The following is a 17,141-nucleotide window of genomic DNA, read 5'->3' as shown; positions in this document are numbered from 1 at the left end:
CCAAACTAACGGTGTCCATCCTCCCTGGGTTCTCTCACCCTCAGTCAGCCTCAGTGTCATCACCTCTTCCTTCCGTGATGCACACATCTCATCAGTGACTAGGTCCTGCTGGTTCTATGTCTGCCCCATTCTCACGGATCCCTCCCCGCCGTCACTTACCCCTGCTCACGTCCTCTATCTCCTGCCTCGGCTGTTACAGAACCACATCTACCAGCCCCACCTCCCAAAGGTACTCATTCTTATGTTAGTCCCCTGCTTGAAAATGCTCAGACTCTCCTGAGAACAAAGCCCTAACACTTCAGGCACCCAGAGCTCTCGAGGGCATGGCCCAAGTCCTCCTTTCCAACCTTACCTCTGGCCACCTCCCTTCAGCCCAGTCCACGTCCCTGCCCAAAGAGCGCCACTTACTGGCTCGTGCGCCGTGATGCCCTGGTTCAACCTGCTCCATCCGCCTGAGAGTGTCCCCTTGTTTCTGTACAAATCCTGGCCATGCCTAAAGGTTCAGATAGAACCTCACCTCCTCTTTAAAACTTCCTCTGGTCCTTACTAAGTGGGACCACATGACCCACTGGTATCCTAGGAGACCCCTTTCTCGTGGTTTTGTTTCCATGTACACGTAGCTTCATCACACCTTATTTTCCTAGTAGACTCTAAACCCTTCGTAGATATAGACCCAGTCCAAATAAATCATCTGGGCATTCCTCGTGGAGCCCAGCAAAGTGTCTTGTACGTAGTGGGGAATCTGTAAGTATTTGGTGAAAGAATGAATCCATCAACGAACTGTTCTCGGGTTACTACAGTGCATACATCTCCAGATGTAACCCAGTTTCCCAGCACATCATTCCCGCTAACCATCCATGACGCTAACATCCTTAGGACCTGTAAGTCATAGCCTAAGAAATCCTTGAAATCCTTCTCTACTTTTGGTCAGGCAGAAATTCAGTGAGTTTTCTTCTTTGCTTCAATCACTCTTTATAGCCTTAAGTAATCATTTTGAGGAGTCCCACTGATGCTTTCAAACCATTAATTAGCTGTGATTTCAGAATAAAAAAAAAATCCTTCAGTCTGTCAACGTTCATAGTTCTCTACTCCACGTTCTGGAGCTTAGATTTGGCAGCATGGGACAAAAGAGAAAGGTGGTAACAAGATTCTCTTCATTAAGAAGCAGGTGATTTTGCTAATGAATAAAAATTACCAAGGAGCAGAAAGAGGAAAACACAGGGCGCTAGGAGGCTGGGAGGATTCTCCTACCGAAGACCAAGCCCTCCCCAGGAGGCTGGCTCCCACCCCTTCTTGCCCAGGAAAGGACTTTGCTCCTACAATTGTCCTTTCCCCTCTACGTCAGAAGGTTCTCGCTCTCTACGCGATCACTCCCTTCAGCATACAAATGTGTCACCATCTCCCAGCTTAAGTATTACAAAACGTCCTTGGTACCAACAACCACCCTCCAGCCACCTCCCCACTTTTCTCTGTGTGTCTTAACAGTCAAAAGAGTTGCATGTATTTATTCCCCGATTCATCTTCTCCCATTTCCTCTTGAACTTGACCTGTTCCCAGATCTCTCCTGCCTCAGGGTCTTTGCATTTGCTGTTCCTTCTCGGAGCCGCAGAGACTCTTTCCCTAGGTGTACACATACTGGCTCCCTCGCTTCATTCAGGCCTCAGATCACGTAACCTTAATGAGGAGGCTTCTCTGACAACCCCATGAACCAAAGGACCCCTGACCTTTCCCCACAGTGGCCTCCAAACCGTCTCGACCCTCGTTCATATTTTAACACGTTCAGTAATTCTCAGTATCTGACTCAGTATATACAACTATGCCTCCTGTCAACATGTAATCTCCAGTGTTTAAAAGCACCTGGCACAGAATCATTCTCATAAATATTTGCTGAATAAAAGAATGAAAAGGGGAAGGAAGAAGGGATGGATGGAGGAGGGAGTTACAAATTTAACAGAACCTTGAACTGAGTTGTGAACCAAAGCAGGGCATTCAGTTATGTACAGAAGCACAAGTGCGTGAATTCTAAGCAAAGGGAACAGTGTGGGTGAAGACACAGAGGTCCATGGTCATGGAAAGCTAAGGTACCTGCAGAAAGCTTTGGCTTGACAAGGGCATGTTGGGGAGGGACCGGAGATGACAGCTCAGGGATTAAGAGGGCCAGTTCAGAAAGGGCACTGGAGGCTGAGCTAAGAATTTACCTCCACTCTCTTCCCAGAAAGCCTAGGGCCCTATCAAAGTGGAGACACTGGATCCGAGGGTACCCCTGAGAAGCACACGCCCACCCCCACCCCCACCTCTGAACGATGGCTACCTGGAGTATCTCGATGATCTTCAACTTGGTGTCCATGACCATGATGTCCTCCTTCTCCGGCTCTGCTTGCTTCACGTTGCCTTCGGGGGCAGCAGCTGTGGGAGTCATGGGCAGAAAGCCGCCTCCGCGGAGCACCACCTGGGTCATCAGCTCCCCCACCCCGTGGATGGACCGCATCACGTTACTGCCTGGGAAGGGCCAGGGCAAAGCCCGGTCATGACAGATCTCCAGGGAGTGCGCCAGGGCCAGGGGCACGGGCCCTTCGGGACAAATTACCTAACACAACTCCGCTAAAACATCCTAAGACCCTGGGAACCTGCAAAGGTTGATACCTATCAAAAATGTGGGGCCTCAGGGAGTAGGGGAGAGAGCTCTGAAATCCCCAAAGAAGCATTTTTGTTCGTTAATTCTCCCGCCAAATTTTACTTGTTGCTGTGCACAGAACTAGGGATACAGGAGTTAACAAGTCACACATCTAGGGCTGCTCCCAGCAACCACTGGATCTTGAGTACATTGTGTTCCCTCTGAGGGTCAGTTTCTTCACCTATAAAGTGAAAATAATGAAGCCCAAAGACAGGATTAGGTGGTAAAATGCACATGAAATGACTAAGCAAAAAAGGGCCTAGCAGGTGGAGGCATGTAAGTCAGCATACTTCTTCTGTTCTAGCTGTGGAGACCAGCTAGACAGTCATCCGCACGTGAGTCCCTAGTACGTGTCTACTCTGACCCCAAAGCGGGGGGAAAATAAACATTTAAAAGCAGATTTTCCTATTCCCAAATTAGAAAGAGGATACCCAGACACAGCCTGGATTTCACTGACTCACACACTAACATAAACATGGAGGACCTCAGGACACATCAAGAACAGTGAAGGGACATGTATTTTTGAGACATAAGCCTTCAAGCCGTCAGGGAATTTTCAAGCGGTTTGGCAAAATATACAGACTCACAGGTAAATATAAAGAACATGGTAAGATGTTAAGAATCACTGCCTCTAGGTTGTGGGTCTATGGGTGCTGAATCTACCGTTCTTTCTGCTTTTATTTATATTTGAAAACGTTCACAAGGAAAAGTCAAGAGGGACAGGACAGAGCAAGGACAGCACGTCACTTGGTAAGGAGGACCCGGGCGGTGAGAGGAGAGGCTGGGGGAGCATGTCCGGGACGTGCGGGCATCAGCAGACCCCCCCCCCCCCGCAGCTTCTCCACGTCGCCCTCACCTTTGTTCTCCTCTCCTTTTGCCATCTTGCTAATGGGGAAGATCGTTGTCACGTGCACACAGTCCAGGATGGCCAGGAGGATCTTGGTTAATCGCAGAAGGTCGGAGAAGTTGTAGAAGCCAAAGTATATGAGATTCCTAGCTAAATTTACAACCTATTGTATCAGAAAGAGAGAGAGAGGAAAATGGCTTTAAGTCATCTGTACCCTTCAGTTCCATTTTATGTCGACTTGTTCATCAACGGCTGACTCTGACCCTCCTTACGGCAAGAGAAGGCATACATTCTACTTGCAGTTTCTGATCAATTTTCATTTTGTTTCATCATGAGAAAAAATATGAAGTGAAAACCTGCAAAGCTACTGGTTAATGAAAAACGGACCGAATCATTGGGTCTGTACAGCTTCCCAAAGATAACACAAGGCGACCCAAGTTATCCCAGCAAGGACGCAGATAACACTGCGATCCTTGGAAATGTAAGTCCTTACAAGGAAAAATGGTTTCCAAGAGAAATATTCAACTCAAAGGCAACAAGGACTTATGCCCCTCAAATGATTAATCTCTAACAGGTCCCACGCACCGTCTTTTTCTTTCTTGTCACTCAACATAAGGTATCAGGTATACACAATGTTCTACCATTTTGCACGATTCAATGCACCACATGAATTTCTTCTAAGAGCATAACTACCAGAAGCCAAGTGACTGGTATTAGTTCCGTTTTATTCTGCAGCAAAACTGAGCTGAATTCCTCGTCGTTACAAAGCCACAGTACCGTGATAAAAAAAAAAAAATCACCCCACGTTTTCTATTTACCCCGTAGAAAAATAATCGATAAAACGCAGATAAAACACGCAGATCACTTCGCCAGGAGTTACCTCAAATGTAAGTTTATTTTTCTCCTTGTCCGTGAAGGGAAACCTCTGACAAACCACATCTCTTAGATACTCCTCCACGAACTCCATGGTCTGCGCAAACCTCTCCTTAATTTCGTCTTTGGACGTCCCACTACTGTCATAGCTAAACGGAAAGGAGAAAAGAAAAAAAAGAAATCACGTTTCAAGTTCTTCCCAGGGAGGTCTCCCCTGTCTGCTCAGCCTCAAAAGCCAACCCCGCCGTCCCCAACACTTCCCACCCTCCTGCCCCTCCTTCCATTTCCCCTCCGAGCACCTGTCACCTCGGCACGCGCTTTAGTCATTTATTGCTTCTTGCCTGTCTTTCCCCACGAATGCAGAGACAGTTTTCTTGTTTGTCCACAGATGCCGTGAGCCCGGCATGTGGCAGGCACTCAGATGTTTGTTGAGAAAACAAGATATAAAAGTACCATCGTGCCATCTTTTATTCTTGAGAAAAGAAATACCTGCCACCCCTTACTTCGACGTTGACTTTCAGGAGAAAACGACTCCCTCCTTCTCTGACTGAACTACACTTCACCTGAACCTAAGCAGCGTGCCTAGTGCTACAGAGAACCATGTAAATTAGAAGTTTCAAGGCAACGTGAGGTCTTAACAGGGACAAGGGGCCAGGCTCACTCGTCAATGGCGATCTCGGACGGGATCTCGGACCAGAGGCGGGCGTATTTCACGGGAGTGACTTGCTCCTGGGGGTCTCGGTCCACGTGCATGTGAAGCATGAGACGGCAGAAGGACGCCCTCAGGTCGTAGGGCAGGTTCTCGTCAGACATGCAGCGGAGAATGAGGTCCACGTCCAGCTGGCCTGATATTTCATTGATGGCGAGGTACTGGCGGTCCAGGCACATCCTCGCGAAGAGGTTCAGCTGGTACCTGGAGAAAAGGCAAGTCACAAGGAGCTCATCCCATGGGAACGCACGGCAGGAGGGTCTCAGGGCCCCACCTCTCACAGAAGTGACATCTAGCCGTCTGAACTTTTACATCAACACCCGTGACTTGCTTTTGTACGCCCAACTCTGGCTTCTGTACCAAGTGGAAAAGAGAACAGTTCAAGCCATGCCAACAGTCACACGTGTCTACCCTGCTGTGAGGAATTAATTATGTACCTAGGTGATTCTATTTTGGCCCTTGTTTATTTTTTAAAATGGGGGAAAAAATTAGGCTGAGAATGGACATCTATTTCTTTAGATGTACACACAGTACACTAAAGCACATTACACAGTACATTAAAGACCACATAGAGGCGAACAGGGGTGGAAGGTATAAATTGGGAGTTCGAGAATTGCAAATATTAACTATTATCTATGAAATAGATAAACAACAAGTTTCTTCTGTATAGCACAGAGCTCTATGTTCAATATCTTGTAATAACCTATAATGAAAAAGACTATGAAAATGGATATATATGTCTATGTATGACTGAAACATTATGCTGTACACCAGAAATTGACACATTGTCACTGATTATACCTCAGTAATAAAAAAAAAAGATCACATAGGAAATCATAAAGGTTTCACCTTTACTGAGTCTATTCAGAAATCTTATGATACTTTTAGGGTCTTATCTCAAACAGCTCTACTCTTTGACTTTTACCACATGTGAAAAATGGTGTAAAAAGTAGGAGACTCCTCAAAATGTCTTAGTTTCGTCATCACGCGATTACACGTGATCCTTGTTAACTTCCAAATGTGACCAGTGAAGCATTCTTTCTCATCCATTCTCAGGAGAACGATATATCAAACATTAAAAGGGTAACCAAACTTACAATGTGAAGTAAGAAAGCCGTAAGCATCCACAGGGGCAAATTCTACCCTCCGACTTTAAAGCCCTATTTCCTACTGATAATCATGACTTGGAGCTGTTCTCAACCCCACGAGGTATCAGTGAAATGCAAATTAAAATAGGGCCTATTTCATTCTCCTAAGATTAACAGAAATTAAAAACAATTTAATTTAGAGATAGCAACACAGCATTCAGAGATAGCACCACAACATTCAGAGATAGCACAAACAAAAGTTCTAATACAGACTTGTGGTTACCGCGGGGGGGGGGGGGGTAGAGGGTGGGAAGGGATAGACTGGGATTTCAAAATTGTAGAACAGATAAACAAGATTACACTGTATAGCACAGGGAAATATACACAAAATGTTATGATAAATCACAGAGAAAAAAATGTGACAATGAGTGTGTATATGTCCATGAATGACTGAAAAATTGTGCTGAACACTGGAATTTGACACAACACTGTAAAATGATTATGAATCAATAAAAAATGTAAAAAAAAAAAGTTCTCACTGACAACTTTGACAACCGGTGGGAATGTACACCAAAATGTCCAATTTAGGACTCCTTAATCAAATTTAAAATACTCATACCCTCCCAATCTCAAAATTCCCCTCCTGCTGTGCAATGGAAACTTCTATGCATACACTCAGATTTGAACAAGGATGTTTTCTGACATGAAAAACTAAATTATGGTATACACTGACTATCAAAGAGCGAGGAAAATGTGGCACGTTAGTAAAATGGAATAGCATTCAGAGGTCAAAATTAAAGAAACGGACCCACCACCATTAGCATGAATATATTTCAGAAACAACACTGAGTAAGTAAGGCAGGTTTCAGAATGGAACTCAGAGTATGGAGCCATTAATACAAAGTTTTAAGACTCATAAAATACTATGTATTACTTATGAATGCAAACAAATGTAGTAAAACATTAACACACAAAGAATGTGGAAGGTCACACACCACCTGCATGAATGCAGAGAACAGGATACGGGAGGTAATAAGGACATTGTAACTGCAAAGTTTTACTTATTTTTACTAAGAAATGCTGCGAGCACGTCTCTTATCTTTCCTTCCCTTCTCTTTTCTTTTCAAGGCATCTGTTGGTTCCCTTCCCTTGAGGAGGCAGAACCAGCAGGTCTTAGAGCTGGGACAGGGGAGACACTGGGATGGAGGAGGTGGCTGGCAGAGGGAGAGACTGAGCAAACATGTAAACACAGGGGGGACAATGCCAGCCGGTTCTCACGGTCAGAGAGGGGAGTTAGTTATGAACACAGGAAGGGTGAAGGCTACAATAACCCTATGGTGTTGGAATGGAATTGGATGTGTTGAATGTGAATTCATGGTGTTTCATTCCATGCACATAGATTGATAGAGAAATAGGATGTGTGTGTGGATGTGGAAAGAGAGACAGACAAATAGATGTGTGTACACACATACACACCTCTGTCTGCAAAAGTCCTACGAGGTTGGTGTAACTTTCTCTAATTTGTAGATTAAAAAAAAAAAAGAAACTGGGACATAAAGAGGTGGGTAAGTTGACCAAAGTCAGAAAGGGAGCACGAAGAGAAGTGACCCCACAGCCTGGCTCTAAACTCCTGCAAAACATCCCTGTGCGGCGCTGTGTAAGGGTGAACTGGAACTAAGGGGAGACGCGGGCACTCGCCCTTCCTCTGATCGAGCCCCACCCAGCTCTCAATTTACTATCTAATTATTGATGAAACTTACAGTCTACAAGCTCCTAAAATACACACCTGCCTCCCTGTTAGGCGACCTCATCAGAGGACACCTTGTGACACCAGCTCACCTGTAGTAGCTGAGAACGTCTCGGTCCTCCTTCTGCCCCTCCTTCGCGTCCTGTGCCAGCTCCCGGACACTTTTACTGCGAATCTCTTTGTTGCTGTCCCTCCAGAATAGCCATACCTCTTCCTCATCCTCTCCTGCCTCCAAGGCGTTCTCCCCAGTGGAAACCCCTTCAAATTCAAAACGAGAAAGCACCAACCTGCAAAGCAAGAGGAAAAATTCATTACGTCTGAAGTCCTTGCTAATCTCTGATCAACTATACTCATGTGTGGAACTCCAGCTTCACTTTCTGCATAAGGACATATACAGATGAGCATTCTGTTCCTCCCGCTGGGAGGACCGCAAAGTGCCCAGCATTAACTTCCTCATATGCCTGAACCCAGTGGTTCTCCACCAGGCTGACTGTGCCTCCCCAGGGGACGTGTAGTAACATCTGGAGACATTTTTGCTTGTCCCAGCTACATGGGAGGGGTCCTGCTGGCATCTGGTGGGTACAAGCAGGGATCCTGCTGAACATCCTACAATGCACAAGAAAGTCCCCACAGCAGAGAATTCTTCGAATCCAATGTCGAAATGCCAAGGTTGAGAAACTGCATTAGCCCAAGCCCAAAATTAAGTTAATGAGAGAAACAAAACAAAACAAAGCAAAACTATCACTATTTCAGGGCATAATTTAGTGTTTTTAAATAAATATTTCTTTTTTTTTAACATTTAAATATTACTGGCACTATATTTCTCAGGAAAATTTTTCCCTTGCTAAAAATGAATTACCACTACTACCACCAAAGCTGCTGTGGACAAATGAACACTTGTTGAACAGTGGTAACTGAACAAGCTCTTAATGTTGACTTAGTATCAAAAGTGAGTTATCGCCTTTAAAATTTAAAATGGATGATCATAATTAGAGAACTTTAAACTCTTAAAATTAAACCCAGGGTGTGTGAAATACTCCCTGCTGAGTTCACATCACTTTTAAACCAGTAAGCAAACTGACATCACCGTGCAGAGGGCGCCACACCGAAAGCAAACCAAATAATTCCGCTAATCGAGACTTTTGCAAGAGGACGATCAAACGCCAGCCGACCCGATCTCAGAAACCGATGGGTTAGGTTTTATTACTCACCAGCCCAGACATCCCCTGAACCACACATGCTCCATCTAAATCCTGTTCTCTTCTTTCTTGGTCTTAACTCTCTGACCCCTACTCACTTGGTCTCAATCAGGATGTCAGCGTTGGTTGGATTCAGCACCGCTTTACATATCAGTTCCTGGGTCACCGGAATTGATTTGTTCATGGACACGCAGAGGTCGGAGAGGTAATCTAAGAATCTATCGAGAAACAGAAACCAAACAAAATGTTTTCTGGAGACACAGCAGAGGCTGGGTTCTGGGAGCCTGGCTCTCCCTCAAGAGGACAGATCCAACATACCTTTAACAAAAGTCAGTGAGGCTTTGGGTTTTAGGGCTGATGTCCATGCAGCACCAGAAACCCAGACACCAGAGGGAGGGAGGGAGAGAGAGAGGGAGGAAGGAGGGGAGAGAGAGAGAGAAAAGAAACAAAGAAAAGAGAGAGAGAGAAGAAAGAAAGAGGGAAGGAAGAGCAAAAGAGGAAGGATGGCATTACAAAGAACAATAGCCATTTGCAACAACATGGATGGACCCAGAGAGTGTTATGCTTAGTGAAATAAGTCGGGGAAAGCGGGTACTCTGCTAACACTCATACATGGAATCTAAAAAATAAATGAACGTATGTAACAAAACAGAAACAGACTCACAGATACAGAGAACTAGTAGTTTCCAGTGGGGAGAGGGGAAGGAGGGGCATGCTAGGGGTAGGGGATTAAGAGATACAAGCTACTGTGCATAAAATAAATGTGCACCAAAGCCCAGGGAAATAGAGCCACTGTTTTGTAGTAACTTTAAATGGAGTATCATCTATAAAAATATTGAATCACTATGTTGTATACCTAAAACTAATATTGTAAATCAACTATACTGTAATTAAAAAAAAATAAGGACCTTCCTAAGATTTAAAAAAAAAAAAAGAGGAAGGATGGCAGTAGCTGTGGTGGGTGAAGAGGTGACGAGGGCGAAATGAACAGAAGGAACAACCCAGAAAGGAATTCATGTCAGGAAGAAACGGTACGGACGCAGGGTACTGGGGGTGGCGAGGGACAAGGCTCGGATGCTGGAGGCCCGAGTCAGAATCTCGGTTCCAGTTCCTGTCCGCTGCGTTTGGACATGTACTGCCATTTGGGGGAAATGGCTTAACCTCACTGTGCTTCAGTTTTCTCAGCTACAGAGAAGGGTAACATAAAGCCTTAGAGGGCTCTTCTGAGGACTAAACGAGCTACTTCGTGTAAAACACTTACTTAGTTCACTCCCTGGCCCATGAGAATGGTCCATAAAGTGCTATTTATTTTAATGGGTGGGAGCATTTTTAAAAAATTTTTTGGGGGGATGTGGATAATTAGGTTTATTGACTTATTTATTTGAATGGCGGTACTGGGGACTGAACCCAGGACCTCAAGCATGCTGGGCGAGCACTCTACCCCTGAGCTATGCCCTCCCCCGGGGAGCAGTCATTTTTATAACAACACTTGCAGCTCTCCGGTGTCACTGCTCATGACACCTACAGTGTAAACTGTTTCCCACTTCACCTGAAATGGTGTGGATCTTAATTACTTAAGAGGGAGGAGAAAAGAGGGACGAGTGTGGGGGAGGGGGAGGAGCTGTATGCACACAATAGATGGACAGAATTCACTAACGTCTAAGAAAAATACTCATGTAACAACTCCGTGCCAGGGGCTTACTGATGATGTTTGGAGGCAGGGGATGGGGGTGGGGGTGGTTCTAACTGATCATCGGGGATGCTGAGAAGCAAATGAGTGACCAACAATCGGTGTCATTTACTTCGTATCTACCAGGTGCCAGGCACTTCACGTGTATTTATCCTCATTTAATTTTCATAACTACCTATCAAGCAGATGTAGAAATGAAAGCTCAGCGGGAAAGCCAAGGTCACCCAGCTGGTAAACGTTGGAGCTAGGACTCTACCCGGTCTCATTCCAATACAATGCTCTTTCCACTGCTCATCCAAGTTGCCTCTCAAGACCCACTCAACCCAAATCGGTCACTAGTGGCCCCAAACAAAGGAAATCTAGTAAAAAGCACTAGGACCAGCTCAGTGCCTGCATCACAGACGCACAGACACCTTCGGCCGGTCAGCCCCACCTCCGCCTCACCTGGGCTCCCTGTTCTTTCGCACCAGACTGACAAACGTGTCGATCTCCGCGGCGGTGATGTGTTTTTCCAGGAGTTTCCGATTATTGTGGAGCAGGGCGGTGATGGTGTCTTCGGCCAACACATCATAGCCAATCTGCTTCTGCATGAAGCCAAACTGCTTGGCTATGTACTCCTGTGAAGAAACCAAAGAGAAGTCAGCAGGGAGGAAAATGACAGCACGGTTAGGTTGAAAATAAGGAACGCAGCAGCATCCCCTGACAATGACTGTCCGTGAGGGAAATCACGGGGGAGCGCTCTCCACAACTTGCTAATCCAGGGCCACAGCTGCAAACTCCCTCCTGTGCTTTATTTTACTAAACCTGCCACACAGATGTAATTAAGTAAAATATCCTGTGTTTGCAGATGGGCATTTTATTAAGTGCACAGCATAAATTTTAATGTAGTGACTTATTTTTTCTAAAAGGTCAAAAGCTGTTTTTCAGCTCTGATTTTATTACTAATTCAAGAGGATTTAACTGTGCCTCACCGCCCTGTGCTGCTCTGTAAACACAGCTAATCCTATCCAGATATTTAGAACAATGTTACCCTACTGTGTTTTCTTTATCTGGGGTAAAAATACATTTTTAAAGCCAATAGGTAGCAGAAGCAAGTTGGGAATGCCTAAGCTAGTCAATCATATTCTTAGAACATATGAAAACATCTCTGGCTTCTCTCTGGGGATAAGACATGACATTCCACAGAACTATTTGAAAACTCAGCGAAGCCTCTTAGGAGTACTTGTTGGTTGCTATTCAAAGATATTTCCCTGTCCAAGATAGACTATTTGCTTGCCCCAAGTTCGAATGGCCCTTGAAACTTCGTTTACTTTTTTTTTCCTCATTAATTCCAAGATTCTAAACGTAACTCAGGATTAAGACAGTGGACAGGGGCCACTTTTCAGCCCACACTTGATAAGGACACAAATTTGGGAATTTATCAGGGTCCATTAACAACCAAGGAGAGACACGGAAAGTGGCAGCAGGAAGAGGGACTGGGTTGGTCCTCTCGTGGAGAAGCAATGGACACGCTACAGGCTCTCAGAGATCCGCAACGGAAGATGGAAGAGAGGAGCAGAATAAAACTTCTCGGGCACCAGGCGAGTATGGTATTAATGCACTGCAGATGGATTTAAAGTAACCACAGTGCCCAAAGGCAACGTGTCCTAACGAATTCACATAGCGTCACAGGCACCCGATGCCTTGTATCTTAACAGCAGCAAACGCAGAGTGAAAGGTTTGAAATACTTGTGAACAAGGTTACACCTCATACTTCAGAGCATTACTTATGATCAACGCTATCTTGAAGACACACACAAAAAAACTTTACAGAGAAGAGTTTAAATTAAAAGGTCAGACATAGTAGCAGTCAAAGCTTAAAAACAAAACTTCTTGTAACACAAAACAGGGGTGGGAGAACAGATTATAATAAACATCGTTCTCTGCACCTACAGTAGTTTATGTGGTGGGGGGTGGTTCTCAAGCTGAGCACTGTGTACTGACTTCTCGGGCCAGGTAATTCTTTGTTGCAGGGGCCCTGTGCTGTGCCTGGTTGGATTTTTACCAGCATGTCTGGCCTCTACCCACTAGAGGCCAGTAGGATCCACAAGTTGGGACAATCAGAAGGGTCTCCAGGCATTGCTGCCGTCCCCTAAGGGACAAAATTACTTCCAGGTGAGAACCACTGACACAGCAATTTCTTTGAATCTCTAATTGTATGGAAGCCTCAGAGAGGTTAAAACATTTAGTTCGTGGACAGAATGTATACTTTGTATGTGTGTTTACAGTCATGACATAGATGATGACTTACAATATCATAAAACATGAGCCGGAACGAAACTGAAAAGAAAGTCACCAGCAGAGACTGGAGGAAATGGAAGGACCAGGAGGGAAAGACTTCACTCCATCTTCACTAAAAGCACATGGAATCATTTTGCCCCTAAGCATTAAGAGTATGAGCCATAAAAATACTACATATGTGACACCAGTGTCACACACACACACACACAAATACCATTGAAAGGTGGCTGCAGGAGGAGGATTTCCAGGTGTCCGTCTCAAGGACTCCTAACACATCTTCTCCCCCACTTGCAAAACAATCTGTGCTTCCTTTTGAAGAGCAAACTTAACAATGGACTGCTCTCTAGCCATTCAATGAACATATACAGGACACTCAAAACTCACTCAGGAAAGCACACGAACCCCGGGGAGGAAACTGGCCGTCGCTTCCCATCAGTCCCCAGCCCCTACCTGGTTCTTCCTGTAGTCTTGCTGCGAGTGCCTCAGGACCCTGTAGCAGAGCCGGCAGATGTGTCTGAAGGGCGCGTGCCGCTGGTCCCCCAGCTCCTCCAGCCGCAGCATCGGGCCGTCGCCGCAGTCTGTGAATGGGGCCTGTAACAACTTGAAGATCTGTTTGCGAGAAGAGAGGATAAAAACCGCCATCATCTGGTGCTCTCATGGCTAACCCTCTCCTTGGAAGTAGTGCAGCTGTAGAACCTGAAGGGTGGCTGAGCTCCACAGGAAAGTCTCTCCTTCCCAAAAACCATTAACCTGAAAACTGCATTCATTCCCTCAGCTGGGACTGGCTCCTCACGGACTTCAGTCCACCTGGACCTAGCTGGCTCGCAAACACGCGCAACGGCAGTGTCTCAAGCAGTGCTTCCGAGCAGATCTGGAGCCAGCAGGTTCTAGGTCGAAATCACACATGTTCATCACTTCCCTACAGGTATCAGATCATTGACAAGGCAACCTTCATCCTTCTCATCAGTAACAGGGGAAGAATAGCACCTAGTTCACAAGGGCGCTGTAAGGATGAAGGCAGGTAACTAGCTGTCAGGTCCGTAAGTCAAGAGTTCACCCGAGTGCCCCACGGAGGCTCCCCCACTGAATCACACTGTTTCCGCCCCTCTAGGAAATGCTGTGCGGTCACAAGCACGACATTAAGCCACAGGTCTAAGTTGGGCATCGTCACATGAAATGGTAGCGCATCATTTATTCTGGGACTTGAAATCTTTGTTGAAACAAGATGGAGTATTAATAAACTTTGTCTATTATGGTCCAAAAGGAGAAAGGATCCTCAAATCCCAAGTTCTGACGGAGAATTATGGAGCCTGTAACTGACAGGTGTTTCTGTTGGCTCTGGTGGCCAAGAATTTCCAAGCCACGCTTGCGGCCCAGGTTCCAATAGCTTAGAGAACTAGATGGTATACACTTCTGTGCAAGTCACTTAACCTGGATTTGTCACTTCCCTCCAATTTGTCTCTACCTCAGTTTATTTAAATTTATAACAAGTAATATCATCTATGTATACTCTGTGAGCTCATTCTGTTTTCCACTCACTCTTCATGGAAAGATCTGGTGGTGATTTATAACAGTTCCTATAAGTGCCTCTGAAGGCCTTCTGAGTTTATCAGATACCCCACATCTCCCAGGTATACGAAACAGCCTTAAGAATATATTGCTCTTGATATTATTTTTGAGGAAAACAAAGCTGTCAGCTGAATTCTTGCTGGAATTCCTAACAGGTAAATGTTCACATGGCTGATTTTCAACACGTGTGTTAACAATCAAGTCAACTGTCAGACCGTGAAAAGATGAAGAAAACAAATGCATTTTACTAAGTGAAAGCAGTCAGTCTGAAACAGCTATGATTCTAACTGGATGACATTCTGGAAAAGGCTTAAAACTATGGAGACAGTAAAAAGACCAGGGGTTAGTGGGGAGGGAGGGACAAACACGCAGACACGGAGGGTTTTTAGGGCAACGAAACTCTGTACTCTGTATGATATTATAATGGTGGATACATGTCATTATGCATTTGTTTGAACTCATAGACTGTTCAACACCAAGAGTGAACCCTAACGTAAACTATAGACTTTGGGCAATGATGTGTCAATATAGGTTCGTCAATTTTAACATATGTACCACACAGGTGGGGGTGTTAATAATGGGGAAGCGATGTGTACCTGGAGGTATGAGGTGTAGGGGAACTCCCTACTTTCTACTCACTTTTGCTGTGAAATTAAAATTGCTTTAAAAAATTAAGTCAACTTTGAAAAAAAATTAAGTCAACTGAGCAAACCTTCCAGGTGGGAGTCACCACAGCCCTCTGTAAGAGCAGCGACACCAGAATGTCCCATCTTACTGACCTGTTTGAGAATATTCTGTTCTCTCATGAGTTTCTGCCGTTCTCTGTTGGGCTTGGAGAAGACCACTTCAAGAACGTCTTGGCCAGAATTAGTTCCGCCAGTGACAAAGTAGACCAAGTCTTCCAGCAGCTTGGTTACAGATCTTAGGAGGAAAGAAGCCATTAGAGATGGGAAGTGTTCGATGTCCAACAGGCTGAAAGCTTCACCTTGGAAGCCTTCAGGCCTAACAAACCTGATAAACAGAAGCAAATCCATTCTTCCCAATTTCCTTGAAACTGTCAACTGAGGCCAATTACCAGCAAGAGTGAGATAGAGACAAAACCTCACTGTCCACAGAAAGATTATCAGCTTCACAAAATATGAGACATCACATTTCATCTCAGAGTAGCCTCAACCCCTGATGTTTAGTAAGATGGTTCCAGAGGCCAAGTTGGAGGCAGGGAGACAGAGAAAGAAGGAGAGCTTTACAATCTTACAGACTTGCAGAACAGTGAAAGCAAAGGAAACCACTTCTTGAAAAGCACAAGACCGACAGATGAAGCCAGCCAGGAGCGCTAAGGCCTGCTGCTCACACACAGCTCTTCAGAGCCCTGTCTCTATCTCCCCGCAAGGGATTTAAAAACTCCACCGTGGGTGAGGATGAGTGTGCTTAAAGCTCGCAGGGAGCCCCACCTCCTTTCATTCTGGGTGATGGTGCCCTTCTCCAGCTTCCCCGCTATGGAGCCCAGCACTTTGCTGGCATCGTTGGCGAAGTCCAGGTCCCGAACCTCAGCAGGAGAAACTGGAACTATGGCAAACGCCTCCTTGTCCTCCTTCACAGGAGAAGTGCCGATCTGAAATGCAAGACGGTCTTTGTGGGACAGTCTCTTGGATTGAGAGGGTAAGACATTAATCAAATGCTGTTATCTACGGGACACTGGGCAATCCAAAAGCTGGAAGCTATCTTGCAGTTAAAGTCAACTGCACATAGAAAAGCATCTGGAAGGAAGTGCCACAGATCATTCATGGTTGTTACATCTAGAGGTTGGTATTGCGGGGGAAAGTGAGGCAGGAATGGGGCACTTCTGTGGTGTTATAGCTTCATTTGTTACCGGGAGCACGTAAGACTCTTGTCATTTAAAAACATGTTTATAAACACAGAGGAGAAATGCACAAAATGGTAATTATTGATCCTGAGAGTATTCTAAGGGTAGGTGCTGTACCAATCTTTCAACTTTTCCATATATGTGAAAATGTTCATAAAAGGAGAAAAAATTCCAATCATTTTTCTCATCATCAAAAAAAAAAAGAAAGAATTATGTGACAGTATCATCCCATTTTTAAAGAAGAAAAACCCTGGGTCGTGTATTTATGCTCTACGATCCTGGATAAGGTGAGAAAGGAGATGCGGGCTTCAGGGAGAGAAATTAGAGAGGCTGGAAGAACTTTCAAGAAATAAAAGTGTACATCTAAATGCAAAGAGAAATAAAAAAAAATAATAAAGAGTGGGGAAAATCGACAAGTATGTGATTATACCTCAAGGCATAAGCAAACATTCCCCCAGCCAAAATCATCCTTCAGACAGACATGAAATCCAGACAATTGCTCAACCTTTAGGGTAGAAGCCATGGAATAAAATAAAAGGTTCTAGTTATTTCAAAAGTCCTGGGCTTGCCTTAGCCAGGTCCCTTGGAAAGAAATCTTTCA

General features: G+C 45.0%; 1 protein-coding gene across 1 annotated transcript in view; it reads right to left on the bottom strand.

The window, feature by feature from the left end:
- The window catches only part of ITPR1 (inositol 1,4,5-trisphosphate receptor type 1), a 298,229-nt gene that overhangs the window by 141,646 nt on the left and 139,442 nt on the right, over positions 1-17,141 (bottom strand). Inside the window, exons 15-24 of the mRNA XM_072941751.1 lie at positions 16,128-16,288; positions 15,456-15,597; positions 13,558-13,716; positions 11,272-11,444; positions 9,236-9,355; positions 8,031-8,225; positions 5,056-5,307; positions 4,402-4,543; positions 3,531-3,684; positions 2,312-2,499 (exon numbers count right to left, since the gene is read on the bottom strand). Coding sequence (XP_072797852.1) covers positions 2,312-2,499; positions 3,531-3,684; positions 4,402-4,543; positions 5,056-5,307; positions 8,031-8,225; positions 9,236-9,355; positions 11,272-11,444; positions 13,558-13,716; positions 15,456-15,597; positions 16,128-16,288 — 1,686 coding nt within the window. The remainder of the gene's footprint in view (positions 1-2,311; positions 2,500-3,530; positions 3,685-4,401; positions 4,544-5,055; positions 5,308-8,030; positions 8,226-9,235; positions 9,356-11,271; positions 11,445-13,557; positions 13,717-15,455; positions 15,598-16,127; positions 16,289-17,141) is intronic.

This window comes from Vicugna pacos, chromosome 17, assembly GCF_048564905.1.
Source record: "Vicugna pacos chromosome 17, VicPac4, whole genome shotgun sequence".
NCBI lineage: Eukaryota > Metazoa > Chordata > Mammalia > Artiodactyla > Camelidae > Vicugna > Vicugna pacos.
This window is presented reverse-complemented; position numbering and strand designations above follow the sequence as displayed.